Consider the following 23,552-nt stretch of genomic DNA (forward strand, 5'->3'; position numbering starts at 1 on the left):
TAGAGTACCAAGTGTTTTATGTAAATAAACTTTGCTGGGACCACAGTTCTTGTACTTAAATATGTAGACTACCATTGCTAAAACAACATCACTCTATACTATATTCAGAGTAAAATTTCCTTAAAATTTATTTTCTATGCAATGTTCTGTTGAGATGTGGTGATTGGCTTGAGAGTCATCATTTAGGGTAGTTGAAGGTACAGTGGGTGGGGCAGTGTCATGATTCCTAGTGTTCTGTGATACTAAAGGGTTGAAAAAGTTGCTTAATGTGTTAGTGTGATATCTACAGTACTTGTGTTCTTTATTGTCCTATGCAACCTGGCTTGGTTTGACAATGCCTCCCTCAGGAGAGAGCTCTTTTGAGAGTGGGTACCTATATGAAGCAGCAGTATGCTAATCTGTCTTGGCACCTGCCTTTCTTTCAGCTAAACTCCAGAGCAAATTGTAGCTCTCCTGTGGATGAATTTGGATGTATACAGGCTCTAAGAGCTGAATAAACTGAGGAAGAAAGAGTGGGTAGTGTTAAGGTACCAGGTCTTGCACTGGTAGAAAAGAAACAGTTGTCAGTGATGGTATGCACAGAAACTGCCCCCAGCCCAGCAGGATTGTACCGAATGAATAATGGACACTGAAAAATAAGAGAATACAAATAGACTTTCTGTTCTTTTTGAGCACTGGGAACATCCATAAAATAAATTTCAGTAGTGCTTATATACTATTGTCTTTGTAATGGGATTCTGCTAGAAATAAACTTTTTTAATTATTTTGCCCATACCAAGTCTATGTATGCAGTATTGTTTCTCTTTTGCAGAGTTAATCTGTTCTGTAATAACCGTCCTAGGAATCACCATAAAATACTTGTTTTAATATTCTATATTGTATATATTGAATTACATATTGAAAGTAAATAATCCTAAATGCACAAACAAATGTTGTCCTGCCTGTAGTATGACTTAACAATTTTGTACAAAGTATTTAAATTAGGAAGGAAAAGGTGAGCAACTGGAGCTTAAGTTTTATTTACATAAGTTTTGCAAGTCCCAGTATCTGCTGTTGTAAAATAGAAATGCACTTGTGATGCTTTCAAAATGACACAGTATTACTTGCTAAAGTATAAATAACTACAGCTTATGTTGTATTTTGGGGGATCATAATAGGTAGTCCCCCTCTACTGTTGTAAGTGCACAGAAGCATAATTGCTGTATACTCTTCTTCTAGCACGCTTCAGAAGGCATCGTACGGTTTGATGTTCAGTCCCTGTTGAAATACGAAGATATTGCTCCATGCATAAGTCTGAAAAGCTGGGTTCAAACGCTCAGGTAGAGCTTCTGGGGAACTGTTTTGGGAGACTGGGAAAACTGCTCATATGTAGAGTTAAAACAGTAACGCATTAGCAGTGAAATTCAGGATTACAAAAACATTCTTGTCAAATTCAAAGTAACTTTGGAAGCATCAATTAATATGTCAGCATTCTCTTCTTTGTGGTGACTTTTTCAAGACAAATTACTTTCCTTAAGCTAATTTGAAGGAAGAAAAATTTACAAAAATATTCCACTGCTTCCAGACACTTAGAGGTAAAAGGTACTTTAAAATCTAAAGAAAAAATTTGTAGAGGTATTGGAGTTATTATGTGCTACTGTTTGCTGTTTTGGTTTTTTTTTTTTTTGTTTCTTTTATTTTGGCTTGTTGTTTGGTTTTTTTTTTTTCCCTAAACAGTTGCTTGGAGTCCTGCCAAATTCTGACCTGGGAAAACTGTCCTCTCTCTCTTGCTGTATTTAAAGTGCTTTTGTAGAATCTGGTGCAGATCTTTTGGGGGAAAGCTGTGTTTACCTTGTTAGTTTAACACATGCTGATTTGGGGAAAGAACTTTGCTGGAAAAATTTCTGAGTGGTGCAGCAGTGATTAAAGCTGGTCACTTCAGAAGGTTAAAGAAATGCCATGTGCTTCAAGTGGCACTTTTGAGATGTGGAACAATTTCACAGTGGTCAGTAATCCACAGTTTTCCATTATTTGGGCCTGTGAGTGGAGACTTTGGGCTCTGTCTGAGTCTTTTAGGTACTTTTAAATGGAATTGACAAATTGGAATTGCCAGGAGTTTAATGAACATATCACCTAGTGTTAGATTCAGAAATAATCCATTTGATGTGCCCTAAATGAGGTAATAAAACAGTCCCTTTAATATTTGCCTCATTATTGGTTGGAAAAATGGCCATGCTCTTTACTTCTTCATCTGACAGTAAATTAACTGCAATTAAGTTAACTATGGAGAAGTATTTATGTATTTAAATTAAGGCAGGAATAGTGTCTCTTGAATGAACTGAGTCATGACACACAGAGAGAATTACTGAATGGCTTTTCATTCTGTCTCTTGTTTCAAATGCTTGGAGGCAGGGTGAATGTTAGGGAGACATATCATGTCATATGTGGTGTTACTCAGTTCTTAAGATTTCTGTCAGCAGTCTATCTAGTGTCTGCCAGACTAGGAAACCTGGGTTAAACAGACTTGTGGTCTGACCCAGCGCCCAGATCCTACTGGGTGACTAGTCTCTCTGCCCTTGACAATGGAAGAGCTGGCAGAACCTTAGAGACAAATTCTGATCATGAAGTTAGAGGTTATCTGATTTAATAAATGAAAGGTAAACTTAAATGATGCCAGACCACCTTGATTCTCCTATTCTTTATCTCTGAAGCTTAGATTTTTACTATATCATTATTATTTTGTTTACGTTTTTTGATGTTTAAAGTCTAAAATGTTTGCTTGCCCTGAACTTTGGCTGCTTTTCCCAAGTGTGTCTGACTTAACATACACACTCTGTAGTATACATTCTTCTGTGTTACTACTCAGATTAATGTGAGGCTTCTTACATTCTCTGAAGACACAGCCTTCTATAAAAAGGAATTATCAATTGTTCTGTCTTGTAATTGCAGTGCCATTAATCAGTTATGAAGACAAGTATTGATTTCAGCATGAATACTAGAAATGTAACCTGATTTTTTTTTTTCCCTTAAAGGCCTTTAATTTTGAGCATTTAGACATGCCTACTACATTGTTTTCTTTTTCTTTTTTTTTTTTTTTTTTTTTTGGCAGTGCCTGTAGTCTCATTAAGACTTGTTTTTGGACTGACATTAATTTTAACTGAGGAATTTATGCTGCTTGGATAGTTAAAATATATGAGATGTTATGGCATGTGCTGAATTCAGTTGTATCTCAGAACATGCTTCTACTTAAGCAAGACAGATTTTGATTGAGGATACATGTTTTTTTAAGAGAACCTTTTGTTGTTTAACTGCAGACCAGTGAGTGCAAAAATAAAACCTTTGGGATCCAGAGATATTTTACCAAATAATCGTCAACTGTATGAGATGATTTTGACCTATAACTTCCATCAGGTAAGGGTTCTGTTAGTTGGGGGAGGTTTTTAAAGTTATTATTAACACATAATGTTTTCAGTAACGAGGTCTTAATTTTAACTTAGTTTCTCTCAGGAAGAAGGTCTAGAGTCACACTCTAGACTCCCTACAGTCAAAATTCTGACTTAGTCCACTTCAAAAGCTACTGTTGTTTGAAACATGCTACAGTTCAGTTGTCTTTTTGAATATGTATGTAAGGATTGTAGTTGTTTTATTCTGTAGTAGGTTAAATGCTTTTACCTTTCTTTTGATAGCCTAAGAGTGGAGAAGTAACTCCAAGCTGTCCACTTCTTTGTGAATTGTTGTATGAATCTGAATTTGATAGTCAGCTCTGGATTATTTTTGACCAGAACAAAAGACAGATGGGTTCAGGAGATGCCTATCCACACCAGGTACAGAGTAATGTATTTATTTTACCTTCTTTTTGCTGAAGACTGTGAAAATGTGTTGGTTTTTTTTTTGTTTTTTTTTTTTGTTTTTTTTTTTGTTTTTTTTTTTTTACCTCCCAGGCCTCCTCTTAACTCTTTACATGTCCTGATGCATAATTTTAATGCTCTTATGTATTCACAAGAAGTCATACAAGGTTCAATGGTGATGTATTTGTATCAAAAAAAGATAAGTGTCCATGAAATAGACCATGATTTTTTTTCCTCTCCTGAGGAAGGAGAAAAAGGAAAAGCTGCTACCTTCTCATTTCTTGTGATTTTGTCTGGTGCTTTTCAAGAAATTAGTTCAAAACTGTGTTGTTCTTTGTTTTGTTTTTTTTTTACAAAGACAATACCTTAAACTTTTCTATGCAATGTGGAAAGGTCTGACTTGTGTGCTGATAGAGCAGGGGCTTCTGTATGCATGAACACTGTCCTCAGTGCTGTCGATATCTTCAAACAGCTTTTTTAATGCTTCAGCTTTGTTTGCTTCCCATTGCTATGTTGGAAAGAGAAGTTTTTTGCACAACACTTGTACTCTACCCTCTGCAAGAATCTCTTTCTGCCTTAACAGACTGTGTGCCTGGATCATGGGTGAAGTAGGGAGCAGTAAAAAAAATATTTAAAAAAGGAAAAAATTAATTAAAGAAACACTATTCATAATTTTTTGGTTTGAAACTACGTTTTACCAATATAAAATCATACTTGAACATCATCAATATAATGGTAATTTTGGCAGATTGATTATTCTGGAAGTGTACAAAAGATAGTTTCAAGAGAAGACATGCTTTACAGTTTATAAACTATTTTCAGAAATTGCATTGTGTAAGCTTTTTATTCCTTTACCTGCATTTTTAAGATACTGTAAAATCTAAACATCACCCTAGTGCTTTGTAACTTAGACCTGGTGGACCGTCATGCTGTAGATCTCTGGTGTTGTGCATCATAGGATGATTCTAAAACAATTCTAATTTTTTTAATCCAGGAAGAAATACCAACAGGAAGCATGACTCCCTAGCCCAGGAGAGGGAGATTCAAGGGCAGGCTAGTTCTGAGTTATTGTTCTTTTCTACTTGGGGCTGCTTTCTGTTTTACTGCAGCAGTATCAGAAAGGAGACTTAGCATACTGTGGCTCAAAACAGTCCTGTCAGGTTGATAAAAATTAAAGAATGCTTTCAAAACATGACAGTCTTATTTCTGGGGCTTGGAGGCTTTTTTATGAATGGTAAAATGTTGAACCTTGGCATTTATGAGAACTTTTTTTTTTTTCAGTATTCTGTGAAACTGGAAAAAGGAGATTACACTATTCGGTTACAAATTCGTCATGAGCAGAACAGTGAGCTGGATCGCATCAAAGACCTGCCATTTATTGTTTCTCATAGGCTGTCTAGTACCTTGAGCTTAGATATTTATGAAAACCACAGCCTTGCTCTCTTAGGGAAGAAGAAATCCAACAGTTTGACATTACCACCAAAACACAGTCAGCCATTCTTTGTTACATCCCTGCCTGATGACAAGTAAGTTAAGAAGTTGTTTTTCTCATCTGCATCTAGGCAGCTGCCTCTGCACCTCACTAAAATGATACTTTAATAGTGTCTGCCTGTCCAGGCTTGGTTATGCCTCGTGTTGCTCTTTCCCCATTTGGCATGTTTATTGTAGTTTCCATGAAACCTTAGTGAACCTGGTTTTAACACTTAACTTACTTTCTTTGAACAGAATACCTAAAGGAGCAGGACCAGGATGTTATCTTGCAGGAAGTCTTACTCTGTCTAAAACAGAACTTGGAAAGAAAGCTGTGAGTATATGGAATGGATGATGGGGTTTTTTTCTGATTTTTTTTTTCCTAGCAAGCAAATTGCATGCCAGGAAGGGCTGTAATGTATGGGGTTAGTACTTTAAAGAGCTTTCAGTTTGGTAACATAATACATTTTAGAAGCAGTTGTTTCATTATAAAATCTAAGTAGTTCTGTTATTGTTTTCATCTTCTAATTTTAAATTTAATTGCATTTTCTAAAATTTTGAGTTTTAATTATTTTGCTCTAAAATCTTTTATTTCTAGAAGCAACTGCTTTCTTGTTGGTGTGGAGGCTTTAAAATTGACCTTATGTGACTCCCTAGCTTAATGTAATTTTTGAATGAAAAATACATGCATATAGTGTTATTTGCATGTTGGTTCTGTAATACTCTTTGGTTGCATGCATGCAATATTCAGCAGAAACACGTGCTTTCTAAACACATATATGTTACTGTTACCGAGTAGTAGGAATTTTGCTGACTCAAATGCGTATACAGATTTTCTTACCTGCTACACACTGTTGTTGTCAACCACTAGTACGATTGTATGCTTCAACAGAATGGTATAAGATCTCTGTGTGTGAGGCTAGAAAAAAAAGATGAAGGATCCTTTTTGCTCATAACACAGCATCCTGTGAAAAATGTTTTTTAACTTGTATGACTCTGTGATGCAACAGTGATTATAGTAACTGTCACTTTTCTGTGTATCTGCTGCTACAGTGTTTAGAAGATTCCTTTAGCTGATGGTAAGCCTGAGACTAAATTTTAGTAAATCCTGATGATTGTTAGTACTCAGAAGTAGTTGATCTATATGCATATACCACTTGATGTGGCTGAACAACTTGTATAAAACTAGAGTATGTCTTCATAGAAAATAAGTTTCTGAGAGTAGGTTGGCATGTACCTTTAGATATTGTTAAGCATAAAAGTTTAGTTAATTCAATCTGAATGGTTGTACTTTTGGGGCAGATTGCATGTAACTGCAGATGAGAATGTATTAGGAGAATTTGTTTATCAGTGAGGAAAAACCCAGTAACTAGGAGCTCTAAAAGACCTAGTTTAATATTTCTTTGTGGTACCTGCGAGGTCGCAAGTGTGGTTTTATTAAATCCATGATAACTTAGTTTCCCTAGCTAGAACTGTGCACTTGCTTAAACTATTGGTTGCAATCTTGCATATTTTATTTTAAACCAGACTAATTGGCTATATACAGTGGTTTCTCAGATAGGAAGCAGGAGATAGGTAGATACAGCCTGTCAAATTTCATATGATGGAGAATACTTAAGATCTTACACAGGAAGAAATTCTAGCTGAGGTGTTCCTCATGTCATAGCTGAAGACCTAACTGTTATGGTCATATTTCAGTGGAAAAAGGATGGTATCAAATAGCTTCTGATACTTTCTGCTGCCTTTAGTGAACCTTAATATGTATCAGGAGACAAAAAAGGAGGATTAGGCAGCAAAGTTGTCTCTAAGTCAGTGAGTGGATGCAAGGTAAGGGAAAATGTATATAATTTGTCTGTATTTATTATGAAAGAGAACAATGCCATTAAAGAGTCAAAAATCTAAAATTCTGAGGCTGAATTTCTGTAATTTATTATTTGAAGCTAAGTGGTTAACAACACTTGCTTATATTGCAGGAGTAATGGATTGTATATACAGTGATGCATTGGTTTATTAATTTCAAAAACCTGAAAGAGCATGCTTTAAGAGCATGTTTGATCATACATGTGACTCTCTAAAATTTGCAAATCTGTAGGTTGGAAGTATAACTGTAATTGTACAGAGAAGGTGTCTCCATCCTGTGTGGTGTGTGCATGTTTTCTTACAGTATGTTATTCTAACTCCCAGGGGCAGTCTGCAGCAAAGCGACAAGGAAAATTTAAAAAGGTACTGAATGTTAGTTTTTGAAAAAGATATACTGAAGTCTTTTTGCATATGACTTAAAGAATTTGTCTACCAGTCTTAGTTTTTTAATTTGTCTCCTTCATCTACCTGCTTAGACCTGAGTTATTTACTTCAGCACCTTAAGTATGTTTACTGGTAGAACGACAAAACACTACTGTAACACATAGCTGAGAGGCACGTGAGCATCTGTATACTTCTGCCATAAGTGCTGTAAAAATGCATGTGCTGTTAGTGATCTGCAATTTTTCTTTTTCTTAAATACTCAGCAATGTTCAGTGTTTGTGGTCAAGATTTTTGTGGCAAGTGTTTCTGCCTATTCTCTCTTCAGATTTAGGATCAAATATGAACTTTGAATTGAATAATTGAATATCTAAGTGTATTCTCAGTCTACTAAATTGATAGTTGTCTACTTTACAGTTATAAAAAACATAGAAGGAAGCTAGAGTTTATACAGTCACATAGCAGGTAGTAGTATTCACAGAATGAATTTTGGAACATGTATCAGATAGTTTAGAAAGGGGGTGACTTTTAGTATAGCAGTGTTTAATATTGTGCTTTATTGTATTTTCACATCAAGTAATACAGTATTTTACCAGGAGTCAGTGTAAAACAGTTTTTTTTAAAAAATGCAAAAATATATTTCACTAAACTACCTACATAAGGTTACTGGGTTTTTTCTTGTTCTTAAGTTGTAAAGGTATTTACTTTCTGTTGATTTCAAGGTACTTTGTTCTGGAGTGACAAGCAGATTAGCCAGGATTCTTGTTGAGAACTGTGAATAATGTAGCTTATAGTCATGCTCTGTTATTTTGTGAACAGTAAGCTGGAATCTGAACCTGTAACTTACTCTCTTCTTGGTGTAATAACCATGAAGGAATGAGATTAGGCTTTCCAAGGAAGATTTTAGTGTGTGTTGCTGAGTTTTATTTTCATACCTGAAAATCACTCAGATCGCTTTCCGAAAGATAATTTAAAATCCCATGTGAATGCATGACTTCCTGGTAAATAGGGTATAAGATCTTCACTAAGTGAATCTCTAACAAGGGAATTAAACTATAGTAATAATAGAATTTGAATAACAAAACCTATTAAATAGATTCCAGAGGTTGTGGTTTTTGGGGAGTTTTTTCCTTGATTTTTTTCCTCTTTGGTTCTAGAACACAGATTTGTTTTCAGATCTGAGCCCTAAAACCACCCAGGCCAAAGTAAAAGTGGTCCTTCTTGTTATTTCCATCTATTACTCATTGGGGTACTAGCAGCAGATAAACTACTGGATTTCTTCAGGGCTCCATCTTCAGCCCTGTGCTCTTCAGCATCTTCATAATGAGTTGGACACAGTACTGGAAGGGATACTCAGCAAGCCCGCAGACAATACTAAATTGGGAGGCGCTGATAAGGCAGGGAAGGCCTGAGAGATATCTTTACAAAATCTGGGGCTGGGCAATCAAAGCCCATATGAAATTCAGCAAGGGAAACTGCTGGATTCTGCACCTGGGCTGGGGCAACCCTGGATGTACAGTACAGACTGGGGAGTGAGAGGCTGGAAAGAACTGCCATGGAAAGGGACCTGGGGGTCGTGGTTGATGGGAAATTGAACAGGAGTCAGCAGTGCCCTGGCAGCCAGGAGGGCCAAGCGTGTCCTGGGGGGCATCAGGCACAACAGCACCTGCTCTGCTCTGCTCTGCACTGGGGTGGTCTCACCTTGAATATTCTGTGCAGTTTTGGGTGCCCCAATATCAGAAAGATATTAAGGTATTAGAGTGTCCAGAGGAGGGTAACGAAGATTGTGAAGGGCCTTGAGGGGAAGCTGTATGAGGAGTGTCTGTGGCTGAGGTCACTTGGGCTGTTGAGCCTGGAGGAGACTGAAAGGACACCTCATTGCAGTCTGCAACTTCCTCGTGAGGGGAACTGGAGGCACAGGTACTGGTCTCTTCTCTGTGGTGACCAGTAGCAGGACCTGAAGCGGCCTTAAGTTGTGTCAGAGGAGGTTTAGGCTGGGTATTAGAAGAAGGTTCTTCGCCCACAGAGTGGTTGGGTGGTTGGACATTGGAACAGGCTCCCCAGAGGAGTCACAGCATCAACCTGACAAAGTTCAAGAAGCGTTTGGACAATACTCTTGGGCACGTGGTGTGACTCTTGGGGATGGTGCTGTGCAGGGCCAGAAACTGGACTTGATGATCCTTCAGTCCCTTCCAACTCAGCATATTCTGTGAAATAAAACACAGAATAGTTCAGGGCATTGTTCTGTAAGAGTTCCAATAATTAATGCATTTTGCTGAGAATGCAACTCAGAGCCTTCCTAGTTTAAAAATTTTGGTATTTACCTTGCCCTGTCATAAATTTATATGCAGTTAAGATGTTTTCCAGCACAGAAAACTTGTTTATATATTTCTTCAGTGATGCAGTCAGTCAAAAAAATACGTGGAGATTTTTCATATTTTTCAAGGGCAGGTCCAGGCCTTCTTGTAAGATTAGTAGCCCTCTTTGCCACAAGGGCACACTGCTGTTTCATGTTCAACCTGGTGTCCACCAGGATGCCAAGCTGCTTTCCTACTGGATGGCCCCCAGCATGAAGTGTGCCTGGATTTATTCTTTTCCAGTTCTTGCACTTATCTTTGTTGAACTTTGGAGGGTCCTGATGAGCCCATTTCTGCAGCCTTCTGAGGTCCCTCTGGATGGCAGCAGACTCCCTGGCATCTCAGCCACTCCTCCCAGTTTGGAGTCACTAGCAAATGTGCTGATGGTGCCTTCTGCCTCCATCATCCCAGAAACTAATGATGACATCAGACATGTTCAATCCAGAATTGACCCCTGGGGCACAAAATTAGTTACTGACCTCCAGCTGTGTGTCACTGACCACCCTCTGGGCCCAGATGTTCAGCAGGTTTCAACAATCCACCTGACTGCATCTCTGTTTTGCATAAAAGCAGTTTGTAGTTATGCCAGGAAATAGCAGCCTAGGTTTCCAAAGATAGTTAATTCTTTTATACTGTACAAAAACATCAGGGGGCTCTTGCCACATAATAAACAGGTGTCTTTGTTTTCATTTCTAACACAGTTACAATCTAATTTCTTTTTCCCCTTGTCTCCAAGCTTTGTCCAGAACATAGTTAGAATGAAAAACATACTGACTTTTTCAGGTCTGTAAGAATGACTTTTTGTTGGTTTACATAATGCAGCTTTTGAACAGCAATATGTAACAATTAGCCAAGGGACGGAAAGTTTCTACACTTTTTTTCCCTGCTATCCTTTCTCCCAGTTTAAAGCAAGAAATGCATTGTGCAAATATTGATAAGTACTAGTGGAAGACTAATAAATACCACTGTGAAGTTAGATGTAAAATGGTGACTCCCTTTGAGCATTAAGATATTACCCCTGTTTAACCATGAGGCATTCAGAAATAGGATGAAGTATGTTACACAAACTTGTCTGATACAATTTTGTGTAAGCCTGCCTGGTGACTCCAAGAAGCTTCAATTAATTTTCCATTAAATGAGAGTTGCCATAAAAATAAGGAACAATGCACAAATTGCATGCATCTTAAAACAGATTAAAATTCCATATGTATATTCGCCTGTATGTGCAAATAGGCATTAATTTGAGGATGCTTATTAAATGGAATATGAGACCTGGGATGTGTTCCTAGAGGGAGCTTTTTTCCCTGTGGTTAGCTTTGCTGTGTTTTCCCTGTGGTTAGCTTTGCTGTGAATGCTTTGAAGTACAAATAACAATAGTTTTATATGTGCTTAACATATAAAATACTAGATGTTAAAGCATCAGACAGAAATCTAAATTGAAATCTTGAAGCCAAATTAACTGTTAATTAAGCTCTTTAAGAGGTACTGTGCTTGTTTATGTGTGTAGTTTGTAGTTCAGTTAAAAGTAAACCCAGTGAGGCTTACAAGACTCCCCAGAGTACACTGACTGAAGTGCGTATCCTGTATGCATCCCAATTGCTCAATGCTGCATATCTTTTTAGAGGATAAATTTGAAAGTTTCCCTAAATTTTTCAGTGGATAGTATGCTCACCTGCTGTCTTTCTCTGTCTATAGCTCTCTATCTTTTTATAGGTATGTATAAAATGAAATCCAGTACACTAGTCTAGGAATTCTGTTCCTGACAGAGAGAAATTTGAATAAGGAAACAGATTGGAGTGTTGATTTGTGAAGAGCTGCCTTGGTTCTCCTTATTCTCTAATGATGAATGTTTCTGTAATGGCAATGACAGGGCCATTCTGAGATACCTAGGGAGTTGCCAAGTAATAAATGATCCTAGTGTTTGTAGATAAAATAAATAAGCCCTCAGTCCCTCTTAATGCCCTGTAATAGTTAAATGTGATAATAACCTAAACTTTATTTATCCCATGAAATAATTTTGAGGTCTGTAGAGAAGTCTGCTGTGTAAGCTCTTTTGAGAGGAGGGTGCCTGTGTCTGAAGCTCATTGTTTTCCTTTCAGTGGTCATAGCTTGTAAGGCTTGCAGAACCTCATGAGACCAAAAGTACCTATGTGAGAAAACAGGGAGATGACATTTTGCTGTTGATGGGTTAGCTACATAGGGTTAGTTGTTCAAAATGCAAGTATCCATGTAAGTGAGACTTTGTTTCAAACCAAATATAACTGGATTAACAAACTAGAGCTTTTTCATATAGATAAGGCTTGAGAATGCAGAGGTCATCTACATACATAACTACAAAAATATGCTGCTAAGTGAAATGAAAATGGACTTTCAAAAAGGATGTCCCTAACTCTTGGAAGAATATTTCTTAGGCAGGTTTCTTTCTTAGGAAAATACTAGTCTCGATAGAGAACATCTTTTAGAAGATATTGTAAATTAAGACTTTTGTGCTGAACTTGCTTCTTCTTAAAATGTTTGGTTTGCTTTAGTGAACTATATTGTTGCTTTCTACTGTTCTGATTACTTTAGTGAGTCCCACATCATGTTCCTGACCTCTGTATTTTCCTGTATGTACTTACCTCCATGACCTGTTTAGTTATGCTGTAGCCTAGGTCTTGCTGGAGGCTCATTTAGATGTATTGACTGGTTGTTCACTTCATACTTGCAATGCATGTGTGCAGGATAGTTCCTGTGAAAGCTACACTTTAATGCAGATTAGTTATCAGAACTAGTTTTTCAAAAAAAAAAAAACTAAATGGCCATGTTGTGATTCTGTGATTTCATATTAAGTAGCTGAATTTTTTTTAAGGGAATATTGAAGTAACTTTTACCAATATTGTGTTCAGTAACCCACAGCAGAATGCTGGTCTGTTTGAACAATGAGTTCAAATAAAATTTTTCTGCAGCATGGTTTTTTAATGTTTGCGAAGTGTAGTGTTGAAGTCCAATTCTGTCACCATTTTACTTGCTATTTAAGTAACTTTAACTCCATTTTGTACACAAGGATTCATTTTACTACACAACACTGACCTGGTTTATGGAAAGCATTCCCACAAATGTATTCTGGAATAATTGGTAAGAATAATTCAATTGCCACAGTAATTGAGCATACAACTCAATATTTTGCACCATGTTGCAACAGAGTAGTGGTATCTAGAGGATTTAAACTTACGTGATCTTCTCTGTGAAGTATCCTGTATGTAAAGTAATGGGACATGTGCCCTTGCTGTGCAGGGAGAGGATTGTGTAAAGATTGCAACATTAAAACCAAAATGAACAAATGGCCTCACCCAGCAGTTTGATGTTTTAGAAGCAGTGGATGGAATCTAATGCTACCTTGTTTGCAAACTTCTATGTAAATTGTGAGGAAATTGACTTCAAGAACATGGTCTGTGTTAGGATTTTCCTTTTAAATAGCTGTAACTGGTTTTCTCATGGTAGTTGTTGACTAATGTAGCTTGAACTCAAACTATAATCATATTTCTATGCTACCATTTAAGGTTTTAAAAAAAACCCTTGCTGTTGTGTCTACTTAATTAGAACTGAGATACAGGTGAAACTGGAAAATCTGCAGCAGCAAAGTGGAAATCAGTTGACTTTGGATGCATCAGCTAATTCAGTATGCACATAGAAGAAATAGTATCTTGGGAGTAATAAACATATCCTGTGACATGTTTCATGTTTATCCTGCAGTGGTACTATTTTTTAGAATTCAGCCATCTTAATTCATTTGTTTATTGCCAGATTTGTAGGATAGGATCTGTCTTTTTTCCCTTATCCTTTTAACCAAGTTATTTTCTTTTTTATCAACAAGCACAGAAAACCACCTACCTTATTCCCTAACTAATATTATGTAAAATTATGTGAATGTAAAAATGTCAAGTTAGCTAAATTTTAGGCTTTCTTTTCTTACACTTAGTGTGCTGTTTTAATATTTACATCCTTGCATTGCTTAGAATAAAAACTTAAAGCAGTTCCCGAATTTTTACTGTCTAATATCTTTGCTCTCAGAACCTTTACTCACTGTATGTGTAATTCAGAGTAGTTGCTGGCTATGATTTAGTTTTCATATGGCATCAAAAAAAGTGTAGTGTATCCCTCTGAGTATGTGTCTCTTTTCCCACCTCCAGGATGTCCTTACTGTTCATTATCATCTGATACCATCACCATCAAAGAGTAAAAATGGCAGCAAAGAGAAAGAAAAAGAACAGGAAAAAGAAAAAGATGCAAAAGAAGAATTTGCTGAAGCTTTAAGAGACCTAAAAATACAGTGGATGACCAAGTATGTCTGCTGTCATTACTACACAAGCTTGAAGCAGGTTGAAGTTCACAAAAATGCTCAGAATCTGTACTTCAATGCTATATCCTCTTCTCTTCTAGGCTGGATACCACTGACATGTATAGTGAGTTGAAAGAAGCATTTCCCAATCATCTTCCTCTGTACGTTGCAAGACTTCATCAGCTGGATTCTGAAAAGGTTATTTAATACTTCTTAAACTTGATTTGTCTCAATACACCCATGTGGCATTAACAACTAAGTCTTTCTTCGTGCACATTTGAACTTGAAGTGACTGTACACAGTATTAAAAGGCAGAAATTTCTAATTAGAGTGACAGGTACCTCCCTTGACTGTGATTTACTTAATTCCACAGCAGAATAAAAGAAACTATGCCTGACCAAAGTGTGTTGGCTCATCAAGTTATGCCTTGTTCAGTTAAACACATTTTAAGTTTTCATACTTATGTAGTGTACAGTAGTTTTATTCTGAATGGTGCCTTCTGAGACAAACACACATCCTATTCTGTTTCTCTTCTGGACTGGTAATTTCTCCTAGCAGCATGACTCAGACAGCTGAGGACAGTAACCCCCTAAAGTGACACAGCTAAATCTAGTTTCCATTACTGTCCTCAAAAATGTCAACTTTCAACAGAACAGTTTGCATGTGGGTTTTTTTTCATCTTGAAGACAAATACCTTTGTGCATATGCCACTAGCTTGAATATTTTTCTTTTCATTTCATTCTGATTTTATATTTATTTCTGAATTGCATAACTGCTCCATTTTACAAATGTACTGATTTGTACTGAAAGGTGATTTTCTTTCTGTAAACTCTGCATTTTGCATATTCCAACCTCCAACCTTATTTCACAGTTTGTTTTCAGTGAAATGGACTAAGTATGCAGGAAATCTTGAAGACTTTCCAGAGTGTTTTAAGCAAAATTTGAATGAGATGGAGAAAAGAACATATTGAATGATCAAATACTATTTTTGCATAGCTTTGCAATCACCCTAATGTTAGTAGAGTCAACAATGATGCAATTTTATGGTGCTGAACATCTTTTTATTCTTCTTTTAGGAACGAATGAAAAGACTTGATGAAATCGTTGAAGCTGCAAATACAGTAATTTCTCATATTGATCAAACAGCATTAGCAGTATATTTTGCTATGAAGACTGATCCCAGGCCTGATGCAACTACTATAAAAAAGTACCTACCCAGTAAATAATTTTCCTGCATCCTATTTCTGTAGTCTATGTACTTTGTCTCTGCATGTAAGAAATGGAATGACTGCAACTGTTTTTTGATAACTTGTATTATTTTTTTGTGGCACACACAATTTAAAATATGACAACACAATTTTTGTATATCTCCAGAATGCAGGGACACTGAAACTTCCATTTTTTAATTTATTCAGTAAAATAAATATGAATCCTTTCAGGATTTAAATGTATCAGAAAAATGGGATTTTAAGTTGTTGTATCAAGCTTAGTCTAAGCTCAGAGGGGACCACTGGAGTATCAGTAGAATTATCTGTTTTGAATGCTACTTGCCTTTTCTTTATATTTTGCAACCTTTCCCATCTGCATTTGAAGACAAAATTTATATCAGCCAAAGAAGTAACTGCATGCTGGCAAGAGATTTCGTTTGCAAAAAGTGTGATGACCATGCTTCAGAGTATTTGAGACTTATTGTTCTTTAGTTTCAGATAGCGCAGAGGAACAATCAGCATGTATATCCTTAGCAAGATAGTATTTTTAAGGTGACACCGTAGTCTGGAGAATAAGTGATGGATTTTGCTGTGTGTAGCATGGTGCTGTTTTAGTAACAGAACAGCAGATTTGAGTATTAGGCCCTTAAAATGGGAGATGCATCTTTGTGGATTATCTATAAAATATCACATTTCAGTTGTAAAGCTAGTCCATCTGTTCTAGCTATCCTGAGTTCAGAATTATAATTCTAGAATTGCTGATATAAAAGCAAAGCCTTGACATAATAAACTTAATTCTAAACATTTCTTGGTAAGTTGATCCATTAGGTCATGTGTTTTGAATATAACATCTGAAATTGAACACCAAAGTCAATGGTGCTTTAAATGGATGCAATTCCTTTGAAGTCAGCAGAATTATATCTGCTTGTATTAGTGGTGGATTCAACTCTCTGTTTATAATGCCAGGAACTATAAAGCTGTATTTCTAGATGCTGACTTACTTTTAGAATCCTGAGTTGCCCTTGCCTTAAGTCATCTAAGGCATTTTGTACTTAGAAGAATGATTGAGTATCTTGAATGCATAGTGTCTTTGGGTAATCTTTTATGGTTAGTTTAATTTAGTAAATAGTCTTGTGTGTACTAATGACTGTAAGCTTTTTTAGCTTAAACTGAGTTAGCACTGTTTCTGTTCTTAAGGAGGTATCTACCAAAAATTCTATCTATTTTTCATACTTTTTTTTTCCCCTCCCTAGTGAAATGGAAAAACAGAAGAGTACTTTAGTGGATGCACTGTGTCGAAAGGGAAGTGCTCTGGCTGACCAACTTCTTCATCTGCAGACCCAAGAAGGGGCTGCTTCCAGTGATGCAGAAGGCAAAGATGAGGATCATGAAAGCTGCTCAGAAGCTTTGACAGAGACATTCTGGGAAACAACAAAATGGACTGATCTTTCTGACAGCAAGGTAAGAGACCAGAGCAGGTTTTTTTTTTTCATTTGCATGTTGGGTTTTCTGATGGTTTCTTCTGGAATATGCGCTGCCTTTGTGTGCACAGCCTTGTACATTCCTCCCTTCTACTTTGCCATGATGGCCCCCCTGTGCATTGTGCTTCCTTTATGACCTTTTTCCATAGAGATTTTGCCAAGCCTGTGAAATCCATGGTAAGTCCATCTCTTTTCAAGTGAATGTAGAAGTTGAGGGAAGGGTGTCAGACATTACTAGATTTCCACCAAAAAGCTGCTTCCTATATTGAATTGCTTCTTTCTGTACTTTCCAGGGAGTGTTTTTGATTAACCTCTGCGCTCTTGTAGCTGTTCACACAGAGGTGTGCAGCACCCCACCCTGTTCAGTCCTGCATGCTGTAGCCTCTTCCACACTATGGACAAGAGAAGTTTTGTGTTTTGCTGTCAGTAATGTCTGTAGAGGTAAAGGAAGAAACCCTTGGAAATAATTACATTTACATATTTATTAGCACGGACTTCAGGGTCATTTTAGAGTTCCTGATCCTAAGACCTAAATTTTTTTCCTCTTTCATTCAAGACTGCAATTCCAGAAGGAAAAAAAAAATTGTAGGTAATTAATTATGTAGCTTTTAAGTTAGAGAGGTTATGACTTTGTATTTTTAACTTTTGAGCTATTGATGTTAATTAGTTTCTGAACTTAACTGTCACATATGGCTGTGTTTTAGTGGAAGATGGAATGACCAGGGTATTTGTTGATAATTGTGTAAAATAAAAAAAGTGCTTCAGATAGTTACAAAAGAAAAACTTACAAGACTAGAGGAAAAAAAAACCCAAAATAAAGCATTTAACTTCCTTGACAGTAGATAAACTTCCTGTGAGAACTTGTGCTTTAGGTGGAGGCCTGGTCAGGAAGGTTGATGGTGCTTACCCTCCTCACTTTAATGTATATGTCCTTGTACACATACATCTTTTCAGCATATCTCCTCTGATTGTTAACTGACAATAATATCATGTGATAGCAGATTTTGTGCTTCAATCATATTGTTTGGCACATGATTTTCTTGCTGTCTGTTTGTAAATGCAGTACTTTGCTCCAGCATAGTAACCCCTGGTTTATTTCTGTCTCCTGTTCTTTATTTTTTGGAAGCTGATGGGAATAATTTCAGTGAAAGAATGTCAATATAGACATTTTGTTGGGAGTTTCACTCTTCGGCTTTTATTTCAAGACAGATAGCATTGCTGAGCTGTGTGCTTTGAGCCTGGAATAAGTAACTCTGATTTGAGTTCTACAGATTAGGAACCTCTTTCTTTGACTGTCTTAACCATGGATTTATGAAAGTGTATATTCTGGTTTTGCTCTGAAAATTGATTATTCAGTAGTGTTGAAGTGATACTAAAAGATCAAAACTTCTCCAGATTTTTGTAGCATTTCATATGGAAATAACTTCCATCCTGTTTATGTAGTATGTCTTCTTTTTCCTACTGTTTTGAGTTTTATTACTCAAATTTAAATCTAAACTGATTGACTGTTATAAGACCTACAGAGCTACTTGTAGGGTGCAAAAACAGTTGGTAAAACAAAAGCCTTCCACACAAGCAAAATGAAACAAGAAATTCATTCACCTCTTCCCATGGGCTGGCAGTTGTTCAGCCATCTCCAGGAAAGCCAGGCTTCATCATATACAGGCCATGATTTGGGAAGACAAACACCATTACTTTAAAACTCCCCCCTTTCTCCTTCTTAACCAGCTTTATATGCTGAGTGCCATACAGTGTGGGATATCCCTTTGGTCACTTGGGGTCAGCTGTCCTGGCTGTATCTGCTCCCAACTCCTTGTGCACCACCAACCTTCTCACTGGTGCAGTGGTGGGATGAGATGCAGAAAAGGTCTGGCCTCTGCAAGCACTGCTCAGCAACAGCTAAAATATTTGAGTTATCAACACTGTTTGCAGCACAAATCAAAAACAAAGAAAATTAATTCACCCATCCTAAACGAGCACAGATTGAAAGTGGAGCAGCCAAGTCAGATAGGAGATAGACCTTGTGTGAATGTCCTTCAAAGGAGAGTTGTCAAGAGACAGCCAGCTTATTCTGAAGCAGTTTGTTGGAGATGAAAATGTGGAGCTCTTCTTTTATGTACATATGTCTGTGTAATACTGGCACTCGAAAGATGGAACATCTGGGTGAGAAAGGATGAAAATCAGGCATTTAAGTACTGCACTGATCATTTATATATATATGTGTGTATATATATATGACTTAAGATGGAAGCATTGCTCTAAGTGTGTTTAGTTCTAAGCTTCCTATAAAGTTCATGCAGCTGTCAGTAATTAAAAGCTTAAGTAAATTTTTGAAAACCAAGAGACCGTGGAATTTTTGAAAACCAAACCATGCTTTGTTTTAGGTTGTTTCTAAAGTGGAATCAGGAGCATCATGACTTTTCTGTGTGTTACTTCTCACCTCTAGTAAATGAAATACTGTCCTTTGTTTCATCTATCCTCTGCAGATGTAGCACCTGGGCACCACAGGGCATTTGGTAGTTCCTTTGAATTGTCTGTTTGTCACTGAAGTAACCTGCTTGTCACCATATTGTAGCAAGTATGTAGGGAAGTCACTTTAATTTTGATAGTAAATTCATTTGTTCATACTTTCAGCTATTGTCTAAAGGTTCATCTTAAAACCAAACACAAAATAAAACATTTATGTCCCCTGTGTACACAAAAGCATTTCATATAAACTCCAGTTAAGGCAGCTTTATGCAGCAAGTATTTGACAGATTATACAAACATCTTTATGATAGCACTTTAGTTTATTTTCCAAGAACATGGCTTTAAATTTTGTGGGCCAAAATCCTCCGTTTTAAACACAGCTGCTACAGGAGAATAGTAGGATGTTGTGTGTTTGTTATTGGGAATGACCAATCTGTAGAATGTAATGCCTCTCTACCTTTATTAGCTGTGGGGGAAAAGCAAAAAGTCACATTAAAAGTAAGTTTAAAAACAAGTAAAAGGCCCATTTCATTCCATCATATCTTTTAAACATCTTTAACCTGGATAGTTTTTTCCTAATATTGTTTGTATTGTCAGATGCAGCTGTCTCTTCCAGCTGATTATATTCAGTCACTACCAAAAATGTGTTGCTGGGTATTTGATTCCCTTAACTCCCTTTGCTTCCATGAAAATAAGTAATTTTTTTTTTTATTAATGTAGTTGTTATTCATAATAGGGCAGTTAATAGAGCACAGAAAAATTAACAAACATAGCTAAGAAAGCCTGGTTTATTACTATAGATGTATATGAACCTGAAAAAGTTCAGTTGTTAGCAACTGTAAACATTACAACTTCAGTGTTCTTATAAATAGCTGGAGTATATTACCTAGAGATTGTATTGTTTAACCTAGTATTTTACCTATAGGTAAATGTAGGTATATTTTAATCAGCTCTTTAAATGATTAATTAATTGATTTTACAAGTCTGTTTCCACAGGTAACATTAGCATACTAGAAAAGTTTCATTAGGCATTTTAGTATTCCTGTATTCAAACATAGTGTTTTTGAGAGTGTCTTCTAGCTTTTAAATACTTCAGCCCCACAAATGTCTTCAGAGAGGTAATTTCAGCATTTCACTGTCCTAAATACACATCTTTATAGCCAATGGCTAGTTAGGAGGTGGGCATCCAAACACTTTCATGGGTCTGGCTTCTAGTACATGTAGTATTCCAGGCCATTAGCTTGGGGAATAAAGTATCTTAACTGATTTTTCGTAACTGATTTAAGTATCTTAACTGGGGGGGAAAATCACTTAAGATACTTAAAGTATCTTAAGTGATTTTCCCCCCAGTATCCTAGAAGTATGCATTACCTTTTCTCGATACCCTTTTATTGCTCTTTGTACAATTTTTGGCCCAAATCACTTTTGTGCAAAAGATGGCCTTCATTATATTATATAACTATTTCATTATGTAGTTCTGAAATAATATTAAATACTTTAAAGTCATTACTATTCTTTCATCTAACAATTTGGTTTTGGATACTACAAATAGGTTTATTTGATGATTTTATACATTCAGATAGCTGCTGTTTTCTCTGTTATATCTTAATAGCACTTCAGTTTACATTTTCCTTACACGTCTCAAGGAATCATAACCTTTACTTCTGTGATCTTATAATGCTTGCAGTATTTTATCTATAAGGCTTAATTTGGCCAATATATGTACAAGTTGTAAAGTGCTATTTCTTATCTAACATCTTTTGTTTGTAAACAAATTCTGATTTTAAAGCAGCTCATGCATTGTTCATAACTTCTGAAATGCTAATGAATTTTTAGTAGTGTTGCTGAACTTGTATACAGTTGATTGGGGTTTTTTTCAGAACACTAAGACAGAAATTATTGTCTTATGTCAGGAGCTCTTGGAGCATTGTTTTAAACCTTTTGGTTCAGCAGAGAACCTTTTTCTCATTTAGAAATACCCAACCTTTTATTTGGCCAGAGCAAGGGTATTTCGTAAAATGCTTTGTTTTCTTGCCACAAAAACTCTAGGAAGCCCTGTTACGAAAGAAATGCTGTCAAGTGGCTTTCCTCCTGCCTTTATCACTGATGTTCAATAACCATTCAAAACTTACAGGGTCAGGTAAGAGCTTTCTTCATAGAGCAGTGACATTATTTCTGGTTAGCCTCAGAAATGTTATATTTGCAGAGAGCTCCAATGCATTTTTCATTTGATTTTTTTTTGTTTGGTTTTTTTTTTGTTTTGTGGTTCTATCATCTTTTACAGAAGAGAAATAATTTTTTAAGTTTAGTTTAGCCAACAAAGTCTGCTAATAGATCCACTGAGCAGTTATTCAGAAATGTTTGGTAATGTGTTTTGCTTTAGAAAAAATATCCAAAATAATTGGATTGAGAATGCAGCATGCAGATTATTTTTCCAACAGTAACATTTGGAAAATTGTATATGTGAATGGTGCTGTATGCTCATTGTTGGATATATGTGTGTGTTGTAAGCTAAAACAGCTTAAGAGAATATTTCAATGCAGCAAAATAAGTATTTGAAGAGAGAAGAATAAGCAACTCTTGAATACTTTGGCATAGTATTTCGAAGCTTTAAAATTACACCTTGACTTGCTTGATAATTAAGTTTATTTCTTTTTTATATTTTAACTATTTATTGATCCTGCAAATACTTGTGCATGTTATTAAGTGTAAGTGTTCAGCCTGCTAAAATTAGACAGGTTCTTCTCTCCTTGTAAGATTCAGATCTCTGATTCCTTAAAGTTTATATTCTTGAGAAATATTTAATTTTTTTTCTGTAATGTAAAATGTGTTTCTGAACATCCTTGAAGGGTTTCTGTTAGCTTTTCTTAATGGGATATTTTAAGTGGGAAATCTTCAACCTTTATTGTGGAGTCAGAGCAAAGGAAAAATGTTGTAGTGAATGAGGGGAAATGAATAGCAAGCTCTAATAAAAGATTTCATAAAACACTGCCAAAAACAGACACACCACCATATTCACCAACTTTACTGCTATGTCCCTCTTCAGTAAAAAATAAAAAAATATCTTGTTTACTGTGAGTTCCAAAGGGAATACATGCAAGTGTCTTGATTGCTCTAATTTTTAGGGCTGCAGCTGGTGAAATAGTGTGAACCATCTTGCAACACCCTGAATGCTGGCAGTGGTTGGGTGTTAAGAACCTAAATTTATTTTACATTAGTTATTAGGTAGACACATTCATTTGCTCTCATGAACCACGGCATTGGTAAGGACTGTAAGCTGGCTTTTTAGAAATGATATTATCAAGAAGGAGCTTTTCTATAATCTCTTCTTAAAAAGTTACCAATAGTGAGGAGCTGACATAAAACCTGAGGCTTGTCTTCATGCTTACCTGTCTTCATTGCTTGTTATAATTATGTACATTTCTCTGTCTTTGTCTGGATATGTCATTCACTGTGTACATTCATACTTGTTTCTGCAGTAAGTTTGTGACTAACTAGGAATTAAAATTCTCAATTTGATTTTTGCTTCTCTGGGTCAAAAATATACCTGCCTGGTTGGTGATTCTTTAATTATCTTTTTAATATGCCTTACAGTTGCCTGTAGAGAATGAAAATCCAAAGAAGCTAGAAATGTGACAAAAAATTAAAATACATCTGTGTTACATAAGTTCCGAAGTCAAATATGTTTGTGAAGTCAGAAATAGTCTCTAGGAAGTTCATGTTTATGACTACTACTGTGAATCATCTGTTATACTGCAAATATCTTGTATAAATGTTTTACTTTGAATCACTTCTGCTACCTGAACAGAGTTTGATCTCACTTGTTAAACATTGTAAGATATTAAAATACCTAATTTGCTTTGTTTTTTTTAATTTGCATTGTAGGTTTTGACTTTTGCCTATAAGCATGCATTGGTAAATAAAATGTATGGAAGAGGGCTCAAGTTTGCCACAAAACTTGCAGAAGAAAAGCCAACAAAGGACAACTTAAAAAACTGCATTCAGGTAAGGAGTGTTTTGCCAAGTAATGGGGCTGTGTTCATGCTGTTTAAGCTTTCAGAAGTAAGATATAACTCTTCTGGAATTTTTTGTACTTTTCTCATTTTAGAAAGCACTAAATGTAATATTTTAACTTTATCCAGGGTTTGTAACTCAGCCTTCATTTGAAACAGTGCTTTTTC

At 36.1% G+C, this 23,552-nt stretch overlaps 1 protein-coding gene across 2 annotated transcripts in view; it reads left to right on the top strand.

Annotated features, from left to right (window-relative positions):
• TPP2 (tripeptidyl peptidase 2) overlaps positions 1-23,552 on the top strand; it is a 50,350-nt gene that overhangs the window by 25,509 nt on the left and 1,289 nt on the right. The window contains exons 19-29 of one of the 2 annotated variants that reach the window (XM_050981804.1): positions 1,219-1,319; positions 3,294-3,390; positions 3,666-3,803; positions 5,109-5,353; positions 5,553-5,631; positions 7,482-7,520; positions 14,065-14,216; positions 14,315-14,411; positions 15,290-15,420; positions 16,675-16,882; positions 23,257-23,376. In XM_050981804.1, the coding sequence (XP_050837761.1) occupies positions 1,219-1,319; positions 3,294-3,390; positions 3,666-3,803; positions 5,109-5,353; positions 5,553-5,631; positions 7,482-7,520; positions 14,065-14,216; positions 14,315-14,411; positions 15,290-15,420; positions 16,675-16,882; positions 23,257-23,376 (1,407 nt within the window). The remainder of the gene's footprint in view (positions 1-1,218; positions 1,320-3,293; positions 3,391-3,665; positions 3,804-5,108; positions 5,354-5,552; positions 5,632-7,481; positions 7,521-14,064; positions 14,217-14,314; positions 14,412-15,289; positions 15,421-16,674; positions 16,883-23,256; positions 23,377-23,552) is intronic. The other variant, XM_050981806.1, reaches the window with a different exon arrangement.

Source organism: Serinus canaria, chromosome 1, assembly GCF_022539315.1.
Source record: "Serinus canaria isolate serCan28SL12 chromosome 1, serCan2020, whole genome shotgun sequence".
NCBI lineage: Eukaryota > Metazoa > Chordata > Aves > Passeriformes > Fringillidae > Serinus > Serinus canaria.